We start from the raw sequence: 23,187 nt of genomic DNA, 5'->3' as shown, positions 1-23,187 counted from the left end.
CATCTCAGGAGAGATCATGACCTGAAATCAAGAGTTGGACACACAACTGAATGAGCCACCCAGGTGCCCCTGGAAACAAACTAACTAATTTTCTTTCTTTCTTTCTTTCTCTCTTTCTTTCTCTCCTTTTTAGGATTTTATTTATTTATTTGACAAAGAGAGACCACAAGTAGGCAGAGAGGCAGGCAGAGAGAGAAGAAAGCAGGCTCTCTGCTGAGCAGAGAGCCCGATGTGGGACTCGATCCCAGGACCCTGAGATCATAACCTGAGCCACACAGGCACCACGGAAACACTTTCTTAAGTAGCTTTGAGGACCCCATTAGTGTATGTGTGGATTTATATATAGTACAGGATCTTCCTGGATGTTCTCTTCTGTAGCTTTGAGCAATATAATATGTGCTCGAGCAACAGATTATCAAAGATATGGTTATAGACCAATAAATATAATATGCCTATCAAGCATAAGAGGAAAAGTTAATCTTTAGGAGAGCTTAATATGTGCCTGCAAAGAACTTCACACATAAAATATCATTTTATTTATGTATTTTTTTAAAAGATTTTATTGATTCTTTTTTAGATAGAGAGCAAGAGATAGTAAGAGCCAGGAGGAGGGGAAGAGGGAGAGAGAGAAGCAAACTCCCTGCGGAGCAGGGAGCTTGATTCCAGTTTAGATCTGAGGACCCTGATATCCTGACCTGAGCCAGAGACAGACACTGAACTGGCTGAGCCATCCAGGGACCATCATTTTATTTTTTTACAGAAACCATTTGAGTATATCTTACTATTTCTCTTTTACAGAGAAAAAGACATAGAAAGGTTAAGTAACTTGCCCAAGGTCACACACCTGGTCTGTGTTCTGAAGCAAGAATACAGAATTGTCTTTTTCATTTTCCATTTCCATTTCCAAATGTTTCGTATTTATCACTTCAGAGCTAAAACTCAAAATCATTAGGCTATAAGATATTACATAATTACATTGAAAAAATTCTAATTCATATAAATTAGCCATTACCTTTTCAAGGTATAGAGGATTCTTTCCACGTCCAATTTCCCATAATTATAAACAATACAAATGTAAACATCTCTAAAGCAGGTATCTTTTCAAGTTTCATTATAATTAATTAAGATGTATTCATAAAGTGGAAATGCTGAAAAAAGAGTGAGTGCTCTTCAGGCTGTTGGTGTGTTTCTTATCTTTATGTCCTCTCCAACAATGGAGGATATTATTTTTAATAATCTTCATCAATTTTATATGTTAAAAATAAATGTAGTACTCCATTTAATTCATATATCTTAAATATCCTCCTATACATTTATATTTTTCCTTTGAAACAATGAAATATCGAAGCAATAATTCAATAATTGACAAACCAAATTCAAGTTCATATTGTAGCTAATGGTCTCAATATTTGGGGGGGTTATTAAAGATATTCTTTACATCCTATAAAATTCTCTTTTTTTTAACATCTAGTTTTACGAGTTTTGTCAAGTACATGTCATCATACAATCATCACCATAATCAAGTTATAGAACATTTCCATCACCCTAAAATGTTCCTTCCTTTTCCTTGGTGGTCGAACCATTCCTTGAACCCCAAACCCCTACAAACACTAATCTGTTTTCTGTTCCTATGGTTTTGCTTTTCCCAGAGTGTTGTATAAATGGACTCCCACAGTATGTAGCCTTTAGGGTCTGACTTCTTCCACTTGGTGTAATGCATTTGAGATTCATTCATATTATAACCTACATCAGTGGGTTTTTTTTCCCCCTTTCTGTTGCTGAGTAGCATTCTGTCATATATGTACCACCATTTTTTAATCTATTCACCAGTTGAAGGACATTTGAGGTTTTCACAATTATGATTAAAGCTTATATAAAAATTTAGGTAAAGGCTTTTGTGTACATAATATTTTCCTAAATCTTGGATAAATACCTAGGAATAAGGACAGTGGTTTTATGACAAAGGTACGCTGAGCAGAGAGCCCGATATGGGGCTCCATCCCAGGACCTGGGAATCATGACCTGAGACGAAGGCAGCCGCTTAACGACTGAGCGACCCAGGCACCCTGGGATGGGTAGCATTTTTTAAAAAGAATTTATTTTATATACCTCACAGTGTTTACATTGCTAACCAATTACTCTACTACACTTTCAGGCTGTGGTTCTAAGAGTGGTGTAAAATGGAATCCTTCACTTACAGCATTTGCACAAAGAGCACAATTCTGGGATACATGCCCAGAGATTCCAATCCAGTAAACTTAAGCAAGCTCGGGCCTGGGAATCTGTAGTGTATCAGCCACCTCAGGTGATGTGGATCCAGAGCCAGCAGTTGGCCTGGACCCAGCTGGGCCTGCAGACCTTCTGAAACAGTAGTTTTCAATATTGACTACACATTAGAATCATCTGGAGAGCCTTTAAAACTACCATTGACCAGGCCATGCCTCAGACCAATTAAATCCAAGTCTCTGGTGTTGTGTCAGTATTTTTTTAAAGCCCCCAGGTGACTCGCGCATGCAGCCAAAATAGAGAACTTGTGCTCCTCAACATTCATTGTGAAGAGCCTTATATCTTTGGCTCCTCGGGGCTCGGAAATACTTCATAAGATCTATAGCTAATGCTCCCATAAAAGCATGGTCTGCCTCTAGTTTAATTAGCTTATCAGTGAAAGCCACCTAGAGAGTTCTCCTTTGTCTGGAGACCAACTATTCTCTCAGAATGTAGCTTTTAGCCCCTGTCTCCAGAGAGTACAAAAAAGAAATTCCTGAATAGAAACAAAACTGAGCGAATGTAAAACTCTGAACTGATCAGAGAACCACGGTAAAGGAAGAAATGGTTCAAAACAATCTTCTTTCCCAAGAGAACTTTGGTTTTACCACAGATCAGCTTTTATGACTTCATCTCCCCAACTTCTTAAAACATGAAATTGTTGAACATGAATTGTTCAATCTGTTTCACAGCCTAAATTTGAAGTTCTCTAGACTTTCTTCTCAGGCGGACCTAACATTGTTTCTCTTTCACTGAAAACACCAGCTTCACAATCTACCAGGAGGAAAACCGAATGTGACAACATAGTCCTAGAGCACACACTCCAAGCATGACTCTTTTTATTCCTCCTCTCTCTTGAGCACTTTGTCTTCCTCAAAGGACACAGTGAACAAAGGAAGCAACTAGCAATAGAGGGCCAATATTTAGGAGTATGGCCTTCATCTAGCCTCCCTTGATAAAATGTAGGCTGCATCTCTACAGCACCAGAATCGTTGGTTACAATAGGACCCTGATTCCTTATCCCACACCTCGATGCTAGGTTTCTTCAGGCTTCAAAATATTTTATATTTTGGGGGGAAAATACTGCGTATTCTGTTACACAAGCAGGGTCTTGGGCAGCACTTTGTAATCAAAGATGAATGTTTCTCCGGACGACATAGTGTAAATTACCTCACAGCAATTCAGGGTTGGTTTCTCCACCGAATGAGTTTGCACCAATCTTACAAGAAACATTCGGTTTTAAAGTCTGTGCAGATGTTAGAATTGTAGACAATAGCATTGTGAAATTCCAACCAGTTACAAGATACATATATTGCTTTCTTTCTCTTTGTACTTTTTCCTTCTCTTTTTTCTTTTATTTTTTATCTTGTCGACCTACCTTTCGAGACAATTAGAGATGTTTGACTAGAGACAAGGACCTCGGTGCATATAATCTCACTTAATCTCAACAGGAATCCATTCTAATAGATAGTATTATTTCCATTTCACTGATGAGAAAGCTGGGTCTCTGAAAGTTTAAATTGCTTGTGAACATTTCGATCGTTATGGAGCCCACCTTTCCACACTGGACATTCATACTACTTGGCAGCAAGTCCACTGTACCACACGGCTTCCTCACCAATAGAGCCCAAGACAGAAATCATTGAACTAAAGGCATTGTATGCACAGATCTCCTTTTATGTTTAGCATTAAAACCTAAGCCCGGTGCTGGCAACCGCCTATTAAAACACAAAAGCTGTTTATAGTCATCTTGAAAGAAAGAAACTGGAGCAGTATTTAACCTCAGCATTTGGTCTAATAATGTAACAACATAGAACTTGAAATAAACTAGTACTTTGTCCAAGTCAATAAGTCCGTGTTCAATAAGCATTTAAAATAACGAATAAAACACATTTTGTAGGTGTCCCAAATTCAACTTATTGAGAATGGTCAAGAAGAAAATTCACAGGGAAGGTCCTTTAAAGACTGTCTGGCAAGGCTCTTCAGCTGGATACTGGGACTAAGCCGCTGTGAACATCTTCAATTAAGGCAATAAACGTATGTGCGCTAGAGCGCACTGGTATTGGAGTTGGGCTGCAAAGCCAAGGCAAATACAGAAAATGTCCTTCTGTGCAGGTTTCTATCCCATCCAAAACTCTACCTACCTGACTATTGTTGTTATTGTCATTATTTTACCTTTCAAATTTTTTTAAATTGATTTTTCACTTAATGGGAATTTGGCATTGCCCAACCACATAGCCCATAATAATAATGGCTTTTTGTTTTTCTAGCTGAAGTGCTCTTTGTGCATTTCCCCCATATTTTTTTTTAAAAGGGACCTGGTGAGTGTCATGGCTAGTCAGGTGACAAGTCACCGCCGCCTTGTTGTAAGTTGATGATAGTTTTGTTTTAAATAACATTTTAAAAAATAACAATCTAACTTCTAGAGAGGGAAGGGTAGAATAAATAATAAAATAGAGACTTTCATGGAGAACTTGAAGCTTCAAAAATTGACATATAGACTTAGAATTTACCAAATTGAAGAATCCAAAACTACTTTTCAGAAACAAATGCTTATTTTTCCATGGGACCTCTGCACTCAAGGACTGGATTTGGTATTTTGCACACCGATTTGCTGTGGACTTGAATGGACACTTTCTAATGGATGCAACACATTTTCATTTTCAACTCTTTGGACTCGAGCTCTGCCATCTCTACGCTCAACCTCTGTGTGTGTAGTTGCAAAAAGCAGTAATAGCACTGATCAGTTATCTGACCACTTTCTTTGTGTGACTCTAAGTTCGACTTTCATGCATGAGTTTTTAGTTTGCCTGCTACATGTTTGCAGTATTATCTACTAAGAGGATTTAGTATTGGCAGATTAAGAATTCATCCAGGTTAAAAGGAGAAACCTCTGTTACCTGGTTTGCTTCACAAGAAGTCCATTTCTCAAGACAGGTGACCAGAAAATAATAAATGCATTTCTAGCTTTTTATAAATTCAGATTGGAAGTGAGTACTACCATAACTTTCTATGTAGGAATTATGCCATTTCAAATTATGCATTTACATGCATTGCTAATGTAATTTTTATAACATAGAATCAAAGTGTCTTAGGGATGGTAAGGACCTTAAATAATTACCCTGGTTCTTTCTCTAGATTCCTTCAGGGAAAATCACTCCTAGGCTAGAAGAGAATTAATCTCAGTTTTTAAATCTTCCTGAGATAAGTAATCCATCTCCCTCATTCTGTGGTGTGGATGTCCCTCATTTGCTCTTAGACAGTAAAATGAATGAATAGATGCCCCCATGCTTTCTGTATACTCTTTTCATGTACTTAAAACCTATTACTAAATTTCCCCTTAACATTCTCTTCCCTTTGTACAGTCATTTTAATGTTTTATTTTCATCTGTTCTCTCTCTCTGCTAATGCCAACCTTAAGTGAGAAGCCCCAAATAGCCTCTCTCTCATTTCAGTCAAATAGGAAAAAAAAAAAAATCATCTCAGAAGTTAAAATTTAAGTGTGATGCAAAACTAAAAGGGTGCTAATTGGAAAAAAGTGGGAGACTTGGGATCTAAAAATGGAGTCAGTCTGGAAACTGTAGTTTAACTTGGGAATGACTTCACGTGATAAAAGGGTAATATTGTTTGGACTCAATGGGTAATGAAAGGGAAATCTAGAGGCCATTGAAACATGACTTTCCATGCCCATACTGGCCCCAGTATTTCCTAGTTCTCCATAACACAATTAGAGTTTTACACCCGAAGCTTTATTTCCAAAGTGTCCTTACGCCCTTATTCAGGACAGTCCCAATATCAGTCTGTTGTCCCCTGTGTATTATTAGCAACCCCCTTTCCCGGGTTGAGATGCTAACTTACAGGTTGTCCTCCAGTCACTATACCTTCTTGGTCACTCTCCTTAGCTTGCCCTTGTCTCTTGGTTTTCCTCTGCTTCTGTCCTGCTTTACATCGATTATTAGTCATTTGTTTCTGATACTTTCCCTGTTCTATCAAGGTCTTTTAGTATTTCAGTTCTACCTTCCAAGGTGGTGGTTGTCTCCTGCACTTAGGCTCATCTTCAGCAACTTGAATGAGCCATGCGGACACTTGTTTATCTAGGTCAAGGGGACACTGACACTTAGGCCAGTGGCCTTCAGAACACCATCCATTTTCTCTCTTTTGTTTCCATTCCTGTAGGTCCGTTATCACTTTTTCACTCCTTCCCTACCCACCACTGCCACTGTCTGATTAATCTTCAATTTCTGTCTTAACATCTTTCCAGAAATCATTATGTGCTAGGTCCTGTCCAGAGGTTTGTACTGAGACACTGTGTGTCAGATTGTTTTTCCTCAGTCAAGGTGTCAAGTCCCCATGGGGCCCCTGGAAGTAAAACTGTGTTGTACTGTTTCAGCAGTTCTGATGGTTTTTATTCCATCAAAGTGCATTATAAAACATTGACAATCTTTCTTTTCCTAAAATCATGCTTGTGCTTTTGTAAGAGAAAATCAAGAAAACACAGAGATGAGTTGCCAAGTTCCCCAACATTTTCATGAGGCTTTTTTTTTTTTTAAGATTTATTTGTTTATTTGCACAGACAGGGATCACAAGTAGGCAGAGAGGCAGGCAGAGAGAGGGGAAGGAAAGCAGGCTCCCCACTGAGCAGAGAGCCCGTTCATCAGGCATTTTTAAAGTGAGAAATTACAGTTTCTAGGGTGTTCTTGGTAGTTAGCAGAAAATGTTAGCAGCATGTTCTGCTCACCAGTGATTCCTTCTGATACTGTTTTTCTCTAGGTTTAAGTGGGTCAGTCCTGGAAAATAATGCCAATAAGCATTAGTCAATGGCATTCTCCTACTTCTGGTTTGATATGCCTAAATTCATTGAAAATGAGTTTTAATTTCTTCACACACATTTTTAAAGTGTTTTAACTAGTTAAGACACTTTAACTTGAAATGACCCACATACACATGGAAGAAATCTCATGGTATGCATTCATTACATGAAATTCTATTTATGATGTCTTTGACTTATGAAGAGTCAATACAGAAACTACTATGAAAAGCACTTGGAGCAGGTAATATAGTGGTAAAACCCTTTTGCTGCTGTTATTGGTTAGGGCTGTCAAGTATGTTACATCTTGACATAACCCTATATGTAGCATGATTGATTATGTCTTACCAATTTTCCACTGCAGTATTTCAGCAGCCATGGTTTGGCCTGCTGCACTACTAGATCCATTTAAATATTGGCCCTTCCAGAGGGTCATTTTGTACATAACTCTGTTGCTTTAAAGGAGGTGGAGGAGGAGGAGGAGAAATCCCTATAAGGATTTCTTTGTTCGTCAGATTCCTTATACAACCTACAGAAATTGCAGTCTGTAGTCTAGATTCCTGAATTCAAAACAGACATGTTTGGAGTGATGTCACCACGATGAGAACACAGGTTGTTCCTGACTTTGCTCCCCACCACAAGAACAACTAAGACCTGTTTAAGACACCACTGAAAGAATCACAGAACACTGGGGTGGAGCTGGAGCATACCACCCCACCCACTCCCGCCCCCACCCCCGTGTCCTGGAGATGGAGACAGAATGCATTACAAGAGAAGCCCAGCACCACCGGGAGAGGTCCCCTGAACCTTCGGTTCCTCTAGTGAACCAAGAGAACCCAAAAGAAACACCCAGCTACCCCCACCCCCAGCATTGTGGGTTGTTTGTAGGAGTCCCTGTTCTGATCTCACACCATAGAAATTGCAGGGAAGTCTGCAGACTCAACCCCTGGGAAGCAGGGAGGGGCTTGCAGCAACCAGCACATGGATCTCGGCAGACCAGATTCATACCTGCAGTGCCCAAGTAGTCATCCCAACCAGCAGATTTACAAATCTACAGGACCAAACTGAGGGTGCCCTCTGACTCCAGAACTTGGCAGGGTTTGGATCGGCCTAATTCAGATCCTCAAATGAGTTTTGCCTGGAGCCTGGTTTCCCCAGTCTCCCCTTGGTTCCAAAGGGCTGGCGACGACTCCTGGAAGCAGTGTGGCCCAGCAGTGCTTGAGAGGTAGGCAGACCGACCAGATAGAAAGCCAGTACTGGGCATGGTGCGCTCCTGCACTCTGTACAGGCAGAGGGATTGATTTATAGGTAAGACTGAGGGTAGCCCTGTGCCTCCCAAGTGGAGAACATGTTTGGGAAATTGAGAGTAGCCTTCAGGGCCCCTTCCCCTCCTGCCCAGGCAGAGAAAGAGAGATATAACCTCCCCTGCTGTGGAGAGTGCCATTTGGCGCTCCAAAGAGTGTCCTTTGGTACAACAGAAGGACTAGAGACATCTGGAAGCTCTGCAGCTCAGTAGTGTCAGAGACAAGAGGCAGGCGGGCAGAGCTGGAAGTCTGCAGAACAAAGCCATTGGTCTGTTAGGTCAGGGAACTTGGGGTCCAGGTAAGCTGAAGTTAAGACAACAAATAGAGCTTTACCAACTTTAGAGCTCCTTCTGCTGTGTCCAGGCAGGAAACCTAATTCATACCCCACTCATCACTGAATACAGCCTTCAGCCTGTCCAGCCGGGAGTGACAGCAGGCTCCACCTGCCCAAAGACTCTAAGACGGGATACCACCAGAAACCCAAACTGAGGTGACTGGTGAAGAACTGTCTCTGCCAGAGTAAACCTGTGGAGTCTGGAAGAGGAGCCAATTATTCAGATGCATGGACCGATGTAAGAATCAAGGATCACAAAAAATTGGGTAAATATGGCACCACCAAAGGAAACAAAGTTCCAATAAGTATCTCCAAAGAAATAGAGATCTAGGAGCTGTCAATTCAGAATAGCCCTTCTAAGGATGCTTAGTGGATTACACATTACAATTAAATATAGTCATAGTTAGATTCTGCAATGTGGTAATAGTGGCATATAATTCACTTAAACCTCTAGTTTAAACGTTTTTTTTTAAAAGGACATGATAAAAATAACCATAACTACAATAATCTGCTATTATGCAACATAAAACATATAACTTGTAATAGTGGTAACCTAAAATGTGAAGGAGAGGAAAAAGTAAAAATGTAAAGCTTATCAATTCTATTCAAGTTAAGTTGTTATCAGTTTAAAATAAGTTATAAGTGTAAGCTGTTTTATGTGTCTCAAGGTAACCACAAGGGAAAATTGTGTAGAAATTACATAAAGGAACACAAAAAAGAAGTGAAAGCATACTGGTACCAAAAAATATCAAAACACAAAAATGACAGCAAGAAAAAAACAAGGGGCAAGAGATCTATTTTAAAAAAAACAACAACACCAAAATGGCAACAGTAAGTTTTTGCATATCAATAAATTACTTTAAAAATAAATGGATTAAGTTGTACAATTATAAGACATAAAATGACTGAGTAGATTTAAAAAAAAAAAAATAGATCCAAATAGATGCTGCCTGTAAGACATTCACTTTAGCCTTAAAGACACTGGTAGACTGAGAATGAAGGAATGGAAAAGGACATTTCAAGCAAATGGTAATTTAGAAAGAGTATAGGTAGCTCTACTTATAGCAGACAAAATAGACTTTAAGCTAAAAATGGTAAAAAAGAGACAAAAAAGGTCATTATATAATGATAAAGAGCCCAACACAGCAATAAGATCTGATGATTATATGTATTTATACATCCAAAATTGGAGCACCTAAATACGTAAAGCAAAAACTAAAAGTAAAAATGAACAGCAATACAATAATAGTTGGGGACTTTATTTTTTTTTTTTAAGATTTTATTTATTTGTTAGAGAGAGAGAGAGAGCACAAGCAGGGGGAGCTGCAGGCAGAGGGAGAAGCAGACTCCCTGCTAAGCAGGGAGCCCAATGTGGGACTTGACCCCAGGACCCTGGAATAACTACTCACTGAGCCACCCAGGTGCCCCTAATTGGGGAATTCAATATTCCACTCTCAACAATGGCTAGGTCTTCCAGATGAGAATCATTCAAAAAACGGCAGATTGTAATAAAAGAGACCAAATGGACCTAACAGATACATGCAGAACATTTTATCTGACAACAGCAGAATATACATTCTTGTGAAATACACATGGCATTTTCTAGGACTGACTGTATGTTTGGCCACAAAACAAGTCTTAGCAAATTCAATAAGACTGAAATCATACCACGTATCTTCTCTGACCACAGTGGCATGTAACCAGAAATTTATAACAAGAATAAAATTGGATGAACACATGGAAATTAAACAACACACTTCCCCGAACAACAAATGGATCAAAGAAATTAAAGAAATAAAAAAAGTTTCTTGAGATAAAAGAAAATGGAAATGCAACATACCAGAACTTGTGGGATACAGTAAAAGCATTTCTAAGAGGGAAGTTCACAGCAATAAATGCCTACATAAAGAGACAAGAAAAATCCCAAATAAGCAACATAACTCTCACTTTAAAGAACGAGAAAAAGAAGAATGAACTGAGCCCAAAGTTACAGAAGATTGGAAATAATAAATATTACTGCTGAAATAAATGAAATAAAGAAGAGAAAAAGAATAGAAAATATTACCAAATTAAGAGTTGGTTCTTTGAAAAACAAACAAACAAACAAACAAAATTGACAGCACTTAGCTAAACTAAGAGAGGAAAAAACAGAAAAGAACCAAATCAACAAAATTACAAATGAACAAGAAGATATTACAATGGCTACTACAGAAACTGAAAGAATCATAAGAGCCACTGTGACTAACTATATGCCAACTTACTAAGACTGAATCAGGGAGAAATAGAAAATCTGAACATACCAATTATTAGTAAAGAGATTGAATCAATAATCAAAAATCCCCAAATGGTGAAAAACCCAGGACCAGATGGTTTCACTGGTAAATTTTACCAAATATGTAAAGAATTAACACGAATCCTCAAATTCTTCTAGAACATTGAAGAGAAAGGAAACATTCTCAAATTCATTTCATAAGGTGAACATTATCCTGATACTAATCAAAAAAAGATTTTCTAGAAAAGAAAACCAAAGGCCAATATCCCTGATGTCTAAACATGCTAAAATTCTCAATAAAACACAGGATTACCTCATTTTATTGTGATTCTCTTTTTGTAGTTCTCTTTTTGTAGTTAGTCATGGTTACGACTCACTGAAAGCTCAGATGATGGCTAGCATATTTTAGCAATAATGTATTTCTTAATTAAGGTATGTACATTGTTTTTTGTAGACATAATGTTATTACATACTTAACCGTGTACAGTATAGTATAAATATAACTTTTATATGAACTGGGAAACCAAAAACATCATTTGACTTGCTTTATTGAGATATTTGTTTTGTTGTGTTGACTGGAACCAAACCTTCAATATCTCCAAGATAACGGTTATGCCAGCAAGCCGAATTCAACAGTGTATTAAAAGGATCATTCACCATGAACAAGTGGAATGCAAGGATGGCTCAACCTATGTAAATCCATCAGTATGATACATCACATTAATAGAATGAGAGAAAAGAATCATAGGATCATTTTAATAGACAGAAAAACATTTGATAAAATTCAACATCCATTCATAATAAAACTCAACATATTAGGCATAGAAGGAACATATCTCAACATAATAAAGACCATATATGTCAAGCCCACAGCTAACATCATACTCAATAGTGAAAGGTTGAACACTTTTTTCCTAAGATCAGGAGCAAGACAAGGATGCCTGCTCTCACCACTCCCATTCAACTAGTCCTGTGGAAGTCCCAGCTAGAGCAATTAGGCAAGAAAAAGAAATAAAAGATATCACAATTAGAAAAGAAGTAGTAAAATTAACTCTATTTGCAGATGACATGATTTCATATAGAGAAAACCCTGAAGACACAACCAAAAATTGTTATTAGATCTAAACAATGAGTTTAGTAATGCAGAATTTAGTAATGCAGAACACAAAATTAACATACAAAAATCAGCAGCATTTCTACACACTAACAATGAATTTTCTAAATAAATAAATAAATCCTACTTACAATAGCATCAAAAACAATAAAATACTTAGGAATCAATTTAACTAAAGAGGTGAAAGATCTCTACTCTGAAAACCATGAGACCTTGAAGAAAAAAAATCAAAGAAGACACAAATAAATGGGAAAGTATGCCATGTTCATAGATTGGAAGAATTAACATTATTAAAATGTGAATATTACCTACCAAAAGCCATCCATAGATTCAATGCAACCCCTATCAAGATTCCAAAGGTATTTTTTACAGAGCTAAAAAAAATAAATAAATAAAAACACTCCTAGGGGCACCTGGGTGGCTGAGTCGGTTGAGTGGCTGCCTTCGGCTCAGGTCTTGATCCCAGGGTCCTGGGATGGAGCCCTACATCGGGCTCCCTGCTCAGCAGAGAGCCTGCTTCTCCCTCTCCTTCTGCCTGCCACTCTGCATACTTGTCCTCTCTGCCTGTCAAATAAATAAATAAAATCTTAAAAAAAAAAACCAAACTCCTAAAGTTTACACAGATCCACAAAGACCCTGAATAACCAAAGAAATCTTGAGAAAGAAGAAAACATGAAGCATCACACTTCCTGATGCTGTACTATAAAACAATAGTTATCAAAAACTAAACAAGTAGTTATCAAAAGCAAATTTTTATCAGTAGTTATCAAAATAGTTATCAAAATTCTTATGAAATAGTTATCAAATAGTTATTTATAGTGCTGGCATAAAAACAAATAGACCAAAAGAACAGAATCAAGAGCTGAGAAATAAACCCATGCACATACAGTCAGCTAATACTTGACAAAGGAGCCAGGAATACTCAATGGAGAAAAGATAGTTTTTTAAATAAATGATGATGTTATAATTGGGTATTTGCATGTAAAAGAATGAAACTGGACCTATACTTAACCAATATAAACATTAACTCAAAATGGGTTAAATACTTAAATACCTGAAGCCATGAAAATCTTAGAAGAAAACATAGGAATAAAGTTCCTTGAGGGGTTTTGGTAATGATTTTTTTAAATATGACACCTAAAGAATAAGCAGAAAAAATCAAAAGTAAGTGGGACTACATCAAACTAAAAAGTTTTTGCACAGCAAAAGAAACCATCAACAAAGTGAAAAGGACAGCCTATGGAATTGGGAAAAATATTTTCAAACCATATATCTGTTAAGAGGTTGATATCCAGTATATATACATACTACTTAATACAAAACACAAATAACCTAATTTAAAAATGGGCAAAGGACATGAATAGACACTTCTCCAAAAAAGATAAACGGAAGGCCAACAGGTATATGAAAAGATGCTTAACCTCACTAGTCATTCGGAGATGCAAATTAAAACAACAATGAGATAGCGCCTCGTGCCTTTTGAAACCGCCATCATCAAAAAGACAAGACATAACAGATGCTGGCATGCATGTGGAGAAGCGAGATCCCTTGCACACCATTGGTAGGATTGTAAATTGTTGCAGCCTTTATGGAAAACAGTATGGAGAATCCTCAAAAAATTAAAAATAAAACTATCACATGATCCACCAATTCACTTTTAAGAATATATCCAAAGGAAACAAAAACACTAACTCAAAAAGTTATCTGTACCTCATGTTGATAGCAGCATTATTTACAATAGGCAAAACATGGAAACAACCTAAGTGTCCATTGATGGATGGATGGATGTATAAAGAAGCTATGGGGTGTGTGTGTGTGTGTGTGTGTGTGTATAATGGAATATTATTCAGCCACAAAAATGAAGAAATCCTACCATTTGTGACAACATGGATAGACCTTGAAGGCATTGTGTTAAATAATTCAGATATGGAAAGACAAATACCATATGATCTCACTTACATGTAGATTCTAAAAAAATAATTAAAAACCTTAAACTCACAGACAGGAAAAAAAAAAAAAAAAAAAAAAAGCTCAGACTTGGATTGTCCCAGGTGAAGAGTGTGGGGAGTGGGGATTGGAGGAAGGTGGTAAAGAGATTCAAATTTCCGCTGTAGAGTAACTAAATACCAGGACTGTAATGGACAACATGATGACAATAGCTAACGCTGCTGTATGACATACAGGAAAGTTCTTGAGACAGTAAACCCAAAGAGTTCTCCGCACAAGGGAATTTTTTTCCCATTTTCTCCTTCTTTTAGTTGTATCTCCACAAGTGGATAGATGTCAACTAAACCTATTGTAGTCATCATCTCACAACATGTAAATCAAACCATCACGTTGTAAGCCTCAAAGTTATACAGTGATATATGTCTGTTATTTCTCAATAAAGCTGGAAATAAGTGAAGTGTTTAAGGAGATCTTTGTTAACCAGCAAATGACTTTCAGTCTGAGCATTACACCAACTGGTTGTATGCCATCTATCTTACAGGGAGCAATTAATCTGAACCTTCAACAGTCAACATTAAAATTCCATTAACAGTGAGCAGAATATTAACATGCGTGGGATTGCCATTTTCATCTCTCCAAATTTCAGTGTTAATTGTGACTATTACACCTTAATCTACTTGGTGAATTAAAAATATTGCATAAAGTATATAATTAGCCATTCGGTGTATATAATAATACATAGAACTTAAATGCATGTTTCGGCACCTTAAACATAGATGGGCTACAGATTGCTCCTAAGCTAACAATCCTTTATAAAAGCACTAAATACCTTCCAAAGCCAATTTCCCCAGGACTCTGATGTTGTAATTCCGTTCTCTTTTTCAGAACCATATCACCGCCTTTGCAGAAGTCACATGATAGTGAAGCAGATGGTTTGTCACTGCATTGGACATCGTCCCTGTTCACTGTCCACTCATAACACCCAAAGTTTGTTTGATTACAACAGAAGTTTATGAAGTTGTCTAATAATTTTTATATTTTAAAATCAGTGTCAACTCATCTGTTTCCCCCACTAGACTGTGAGCTCCTCAAGGGCAGGACTGTGTCTTTCTTCTCTGTATCCCCAGCACCTACAACAAAGCCTCGCACAAAGTAGGTGTTAAATAAAATGTGATGACCCAATGAAAAGATTAATTCTTAAATAAAATACTCATATTAGTCTCTCGCAGAATCACCGATAACTATGTGAAAAGAAATTTACACAAGTCATCTTGTATAAGAAATCCCTCCATTTGGAGCTAGTTAAGTTTTTTAGTTGTTCGTAGATCTATTCAGCAGTATACTACATTTCATTTGAAGTGGACTTTGAAAGTCATGGGGGTTTTATGTTATTATTCAGCATGACATTATTTCCATTCTAACAGATTTCAGTGTGTGAAATTACTTTACTTTTAGAAGGTATGTTCTATACTAAAATAATGTTTGCACATAATATTATGCTATATTTCACTTAAATTACCATTCATACTATACATTCTAAGACTGGTGCTTCTGCTTTTGAAGGGGAAAATGCCAATTTTTACTGTAATAAGTAATGTATCATAATTAAAAATTATTTATTTGGACTTTTGTTCCTGACAATTGTGGTTTAATTGTTGACTTGTGGATTTGAATGCAGACAGGGCTTAGGGTATTATAAGTGACAAAATCTAGCAGTGGTCCCTATGTATTGAGCAATTTTCCACTGATAAAAGTGTCTCCAGAGGAGGTAAAGGCTCCATTCTTGGGCTTTTTACTACTCAAGATTCCTCATAATTTAAACAGGAAAGAACCACACTCTGACTCATAAGTTAAAATCTATAAATGTCAGAAATGTGGTTAATGCATTTTACTTTGTAAAGTACTTTGGTTTTTTTTGTATAGTACTTTATAGTTTATAAGGTACATTTTCATTTATAATTTTACTTAATCCTTACAGTAACCTTGTGTAATCATTGAAAATGGCTTTAGCTTCTAAATGAGAAAAATAAAGCCAAGGCAAGGTAAATAATGAGCCCAGTGTCATACAACTAACTAGTAGGAGGCAGTTAAAATTTAAATTCAGGTTTTCTGAATTTAAATTTCTGAACTAGTTATTTTCTAATACACCACAGCTATTGTATCATTTTGGACACATTGAAATCTTCCAGAGGTCAGTAGAGTCCTGGACAACTACTTATGATGTTAAAAAAATGAAGAAATACCAAAATAGAGTTATAAGAGCTATGTTGTATTTGAAATATTTGTGGTTTAAGAATGAACACTTCTCAAATATGCAACTATATGGTAACCTATTTTTAATTTTCTTTAAAAATAATGTCAAGAGTCTAGATGTGAGGTCTTTTGTAAAGTTGAAAACTAAATCAGGTATCTCTCCTGCACTCCTCACCCCAGTGCTCAGGAGAGGCCCCAAAGGACGTACCTCACACTGAGCATGTGAAATTAAGGATGAAACCATGTCAATATAAGGAAGATGGACCTGGGTGTGATTACACCATTAAATGTACTCTTCTACTGTAACTCCACAATTTTTAAAGACACCCTGAGTAGCTTTGTCTAATATGAGCAGTAGTTAGTTGACAGAAATGAATCTTCTCCACCTTGATAGTAATAAAAAATAAACTTCAAATTTTCTCTATAATTTCAACAGAAATCTGCAAATAAATACAACCAAAGACTTGTCCAGTATTCCCCAAATAGATATTACTTGCTCTTTTCCATCACTATGGGAGTTAAAACACTTTTTGTAGGGCCAAAAGCAGAAAATCCAAATTTCTACCAAATTCAGACTTCTACAGCAATTCAACACTGTTGGAAATGTAAAACACAAAGGAGGTTCTAATGCCTTGATCCTCTTTAATGACCTTTTTAGGCAATAACAGTAATAGGAATGGAAGTGAAAAGGATGATTATAATGTCTTCGGACGCAGGATTACCAGTAAGACTTCTGGAGTTAAATCACTTTTATAGGTTCTAGAATCAGTTTTCCAAGGAGCCAGTTTGGAATGTTTTTCTTGTTGGACGCCTTAGCTATACATTCATGTGTAAATGTTGTGTCTTTGCACCTTCTTTAACCAGGTTCAAATGCAGGAGTTACAGACATTCCTCAGAAACCCAGATTTTATCCAGGATCGGCATCCGGTCATCTCTAACGAGAAATGTCATGGGCCCAAGATTATGCACTAAATAATCCTGCCATGACAGAAATTCAGAAAAAATAAAAAGATACACATGCGTAAGGCAAAAAGCCAGCAAAGAACCCTGAACCGTGATGCTCTAACTGCGAATAATGAAAAACACATTTAAGAAAATATGAACCTGTAAATATGTACATATATAGGTCTAGTAAAAGCAGGCAAACACCTACTTTTCTGATAAACACATCTTTTTATTCTACTTCCTTGGGGCCCAGGTCAGTATAAATTGGTCAGCCTGAAAATTTTAGTTGTCTCTGTTTGCATGGCAGAAATTCTGCACATGTTTTATCTGACTCCTAAGATTATTTAAAAGGCTCTTTTATGTTAAAAGAGAGGTGAACCTTCTTTGACAGACTTTTTCTTTTCCACTTCTAACTGGGCCTCTCTTTTCTCAGGATCTATCCTAGCCAAATATCACAGTTACATTTACCATACAGTTTCCTTTGTGAAAGAGCAGTAGGGGAGGACATAATTCTCTGCTGTGTATTGTATTTTTCAAATAAAATTTTTAAAATGTAAAAAATTAAGTTTGATTTTTTTTTTTCCTGTAAATCCTTTCTTGGGGTAGACAAAGAACACTTGGTGATGCAAGTCAAATTGTCAGAATGACTGGAGAATGTTTGCAGAAGGAGCACAGTGGTTGACATTAGACCAGTTCTCTGGGCAGCTATATCCCCCAGGCCGGCCTGGGATCTTAGCAACCTCCTTATTTGCAAATCAGAAGCCTCTGAAACTATCTGGGACGCCAAGCAAGTGTATGATCTACTACATGATCTGCCTCCTCTGGTCCAGCAAGGTGCTAAAGAATGGATGTAAATGATCTCGTTCTTGCCACTAGGGCACCATTTAATAAATTTTGATTGCATGTTTATTTAGTTTTTTAAAGATTTTATTTACTTGACAGAGAGAGACCCAGCGAGAAATGGAACACAAGCTGGGGGAAAGGGAATGGGAGAAGCAGGCTTCCCGTGGAACAGGGAGCCTGGTGTGGGGCTCGATCCCAGGACCCCAGGATCAGGACCTGAGCCAAAGGCAGACACTTAAGCCACCCATGCACCCCGATTGCATGCCTTAGAAACACAAATCTTTTTACTATTTGCCAGACATGGGCTTTGAAATAAAGTTTGCAACTTTGGATTCTTTTTAAAATTTCAATTAAGGGCATTTCTTCCAGATTGTTAAGTGAATGAATTCCTTATACAAAGAAAAAAATAAGAGTTTTTATATTCTGCTTCACTATCCACTTTACTTTAGATTATAGCTGGTTCTTAGGCTGGTAAACCTTGGGACACGGTCTAGGTTTAATGAGAAAAATATGTCACCCCCTCCCCCCACCAAGTTTGTGAGCCATGGATATGCTACAGGATCTAAATTCTAAACTCAGACTGATATTTTCAAATCTGTGACCTTGCTCACAAGGACCTTCAGATAAGAAAACACACAGGAGTGGAAATAGAGCCTCCTTTAGCATTCAGCTAAAAACTCGAAGTCCACGTCTCAAAGGTGGCGTCCTTAACAAGGGTGATCTTAACAAACACCATCCTGGGTCCTTGTTTATCTTCATATTATTTCATGTATAAATGTGGGTCCATTTTTCACTTTGCATGGAAACATTATCACTGGTACAAAAGAGGAAATTTTTGTTTTTCTTTCCGGGGGGAAAAAGGTATATTTTTAAATCAATATTAGAAAAAGAAAGAAAAATCTTTCTAAACTTGTGAGATATACTGAGTATTAAGCAGTCTTCTCTGGAGTTATTGTTCTTCCTCAAGAAAACCCTTCAGCCTTCTTTCTTTCAGCAAATATTTACTGACTGGTTCTGCATACCAGATACTTCACAATGTGCCAACTTAACAGTGCTTAGAAAGACAATCAGTCTCTGTCCTTTCAGATTGGACAGCTCAGCAGCCCCAACACTGATGGTACCCCAAGAGTTCTGTTTAAAGTTAGGGTGGGAGACTTGGCTTGGGGTTAGCCAGCTACATACTCTTCAGACTAAGCAAAGCACACATCGATTACAGCAACAGTTAAGGTGAACCAAAAACATTGCCTCCATAAACAACATAATATAATTTGGCTATTGCTGAATTTAAAAAAGCCCCAAAGTGCTATAATAATCCTCACCAATCTGAGGGTCAGTGGAGCCCTTTTTCTAGTCTCAGCTGGGCTCTTTCAAGCTCTTGTAATCAGGCTGGTAGCTCTGCTGACCTTGGTTAGACATTCTCACATATATGGGGGTCATCTGGGTGTAGGCTGATCTAAGGTGGCTTCATTTGGGACAACTGAAATTCATATTCAACTTCCCTCTGCTAGCCGAGGTCCTTCCTATGGGGGCCCAAGACAGAGCAGAAGCAGCCAGGCACTGGCACATTATCACTTCCATCTTGTTTAATTGGCAAAGGCCAAGGCTCAAGGCCAGCGCAGATACAAGGATTGTAGGAGTAGCTGGAAATTTGCATGGCAAAGATGTGGACACAGAGAAGGGTGAAGAATAAGGGCCATTTTGCATTCAATGTATCATGAACTTTTAGTGAACCTAAATCTTAAAAACATTTTCCTCAACTTACTGAGAACAGATTTTTTTCTGATCAACACAGGATACATACAGATAACAACAAAAAACAAGCTCGTTGTATTTGCAAAAATGGCCACCCCACCAATCATCAGCCACACCCTAAAAATGTCTTTTAATTAATTAATTAATTGGACAGAGATCACAAGCAGGCAGAGAGGCAGGCAGAGAGAGAAGAAGCAACAGACTCCCTGCCGAGCAGAGAGCCCAATGTTGGACTCGATCCCAGGACCCTGGGACCAGGACCTGAGCCAAAGGCAGAGGCTTTAACCCACTGAGCCACCCAGGCACCCCCAAATGTCTTTGTGATAACTGGCTAGAAAACTGCCCATCTAGCTCTTAACTGAAAGCAGTGAGGAGCTTGCGGAAGCTTTTCTAGGTTTTCCCAGAAAACCTTCCTAGGTCTTCCCCTATAGTAATAAAGGAAGTCGTGTTAATTCTATAAGAAAATGAAGAATTTTCTTCAATGTTAATGAAAATGACAGAGAATGAGAAAGGCATCTAAGCAGAAAGAATAGGATGAAATTTGAAGCAAAAGAATAAAACCAGGAAAAAAAATAACTGAAATAGAAAACCAGGTTGTCATGCATTGATTGTGTGTGTGTGTGTGTGTTGTGTATGTGTCTACTTTGCGAACTTTTTATTTTCACAAATTTCAGTTACCATGGTGCTAGGGAATGAATACTGATGTCCCCCCAAATTCCTATGTTGAAGCTTAATCCCCAATGTGATGGTATTTTGAGAGGGGGGAATTTGGATCTGGGGGTTATAGGTCATGAGGGTGGGTCCTCTTGATATCTGTGCCCTTATAAGAAAAGACATGGAAAGACCGGCTTCCTCTCTCTCTGCCCTCTGCCATGTGATATATGAGAAGACAGCCACCTGCACACCAGAAAGATGGCTTTCCTCAATCACCAGACCTCCAGCACCTTGATCTTGGCCTTCACAGCTTCTAGAACAATAAATTGTTGTTTAAGCCACCCAATCTATGGTCTTCTGTTACAGCAGCTCAAACCGACTAAGACATGGTGCTCCCCCAACCACAGGGTTCACATTTGAGTTACCACAAGTTATCGCATTAAGTACAAACATTGCCATGAATTCATCAGTTCTCAAGTCACTATGTAAATAATGCGGGTTATGATCAGTGACCTCTTACATCACAGCGTGTCAGTGGACACCACATTTGTTATTCAGTTCTCAGTTCATGCACACACAGCAAAGCAGGCAATTGTGTTAACTCTGTGTCTCCCTGTGATCATTCCAAGTGACAATTTTTTAAACACATGATGAAAAGAGAGAACTAGCCAATGAAAATGGAAGTACAGCAAAAAAGAAAAGGTGATAATGCTGAAAATGAAATTCCAATCAAACATACATGTGTTTGTAGAAGACTTAGCTGACCATGAGAACACCAACACCTCCACCATCAGCAGAGACCATGTCATACCATTTCAGAAGCCTCGACATTTAATCTGAATACGTGGTTTTGATCCCCAAATGCTAAAGACACCCAGACATACTTTGTATATATACAAAACCGCTAATATATATAATATATTATATATTATATATATAAATATATTATAAATATATATTATATTATATATTATATATAAATATATTATAAATATATATATTATAAATATTATATATTTCTTTTTTTTTTGAGATTTTATATATCTATCTGACAGAGACCACAGCAGGCAAAGAGGCAGGCAGAGAGAAAGGGGGAAGCAGGCTCCCCACTTAGCAGAGAGCCTGACACGGGGCTTGATCCCAGGACCCCGAGATCACAACCCTAGCCGAAGGCAGAGGCTCTAACCCACTGAGCCACCCAGGTGCCCCTAAAAGCTTTCTTTTTAAAGGAAATCTTCCATATTTTATGTTAATGCACAACATAATTATGTGTGCATTTATATTATATCCATAATATATATTATAGATATTATAGATCTCTTTTTATTGCAATTATTTGGTCACATATTTTCTATGGCCCAATTAAGAAATATTGGTCTTATAAATGGATAGAAATGTCTTTGTATTAGAGGGCCATCTCAGCTATGCAAAGTATTCATTAGAAGGAGTAGAAGGGACATCAGGAAAAGCAATTTTTTTCCTAAATAACACAAGATTAATACTGTAGGTGATCTTTCCAAATTATCTTGCACATATTCTGCCTTAGTACATAAATATGCGTAATTTAACCTATTCTACCTTTTGACCTTGAATCATTTTTTGGTGCTCTAATAAATGAAAGCTCTCGGAAGTTACAATGAGTTATGAAGTTATATAGGGGGTTTGTTTCCTTGATCCAAGGGTTATTTATTTGATTTTTTTTTCCCTGCTTACCTTCTTAGAGCTTTTTCTGCCCTCTGCTGTTAATTCTCATTATTTCTTGCCTTGAAATCTCCCTTAGCAACCTTCTGACCTGCTTCCAGTATGTTACTGTATTAGTCAGCCCAGGCCGCCACAACACAGTGCCACAGGCTGCATGGCTTCAACCACATTTATTTTCCCACAGTTCCGAGGCCTGAGAGCCCAAGATCAAGGGGGCGTTTGATGAGGATTCTCTCCTCAGGTTGGAGACGACTGCCTTCTCTCTGTGTCCTCACACGGCCTTTCCTTTGTGTTCCTGCAGGCTCCTGCAGGTTCCTCTTGTCAAAAAGACACTAGTTCTCTCAGAATAGGGCCCCCTCTTATGACCTTTTTAACCTTGGTTACCTCCCAAAAGGCTCTGTCACAAAATACAGTCACACAGAGGGTCAAGGCTTCAACATATGAATCTGGAGGGGGATGCAACTATATACTCATTGCCGGAACAGCTATATACTCATTGCCTTAAAATGTCATCTTCTGTAGTGGCAATGTCCTGCCAAGCAACTGAAGGACTCCAGGGGAACACAGGAAACAAGGGTGTTACTATATGTAAAACTCAGTCAGTTAGGATAAGGGGGGCTCTCTCATGAAATAAAATGGATGGGCTTTGTGATAGGTGTTTTCACTGCCTCTACACTGACCTATTCTCTGTGCTACTGATTTCAGATGGCCAGAGTTCAAATTACAGCCATCTGATCCTCAAAGGTGGGGCCATGGTTATCTTTGTTGTGGGTAAATACAGCCAAGGTGGGGTATTTCTTTCCTGCTACTGAAAATAAGAAAGTGTAACATGAGATTTCAGGTGTTATCTTGAGACATGATCTGCAAGAACTCAAATAGATGTCAAATAATTATGTTTGCTCTCTTAGAAAATGCCTTTAGCCTATGGTGCAATATTAATACAGTTTTATTATAAATGAAGTTTAAACTTTTGAGGTCCTAAATTGCAATGATTGA

General features: G+C 37.8%; 1 protein-coding gene across 4 annotated transcripts in view; it reads left to right on the top strand.

Annotated features, from left to right (window-relative positions):
- Nucleotides 1–17,802, top strand: part of PLPPR5 (phospholipid phosphatase related 5) — a 120,613-nt gene extending 102,811 nt beyond the window's left edge. For all 4 annotated transcript variants that reach the window (XM_045064896.1, XM_004752536.3, XM_045064897.1 and 1 more), the window contains one exon: nucleotides 14,929–17,802. In XM_045064896.1, the coding sequence (XP_044920831.1) occupies nucleotides 14,929–14,961 (33 nt within the window). In that variant the 3' untranslated portion in view covers nucleotides 14,962–17,802. The remainder of the gene's footprint in view (nucleotides 1–14,928) is intronic.
- The last annotated feature ends 5,385 nt before the right edge of the window (nucleotides 17,803–23,187 follow it).

Source organism: Mustela putorius, unplaced genomic scaffold (assembly GCF_011764305.1).
Source record: "Mustela putorius furo isolate JIRA1106 unplaced genomic scaffold, ASM1176430v1.1 tig00003853_pilon_pilon_pilon, whole genome shotgun sequence".
NCBI lineage: Eukaryota > Metazoa > Chordata > Mammalia > Carnivora > Mustelidae > Mustela > Mustela putorius.
The sequence above is the reverse complement of the archived record's forward strand: the minus strand, read 5'-3'. Positions and strand labels throughout refer to the sequence as shown.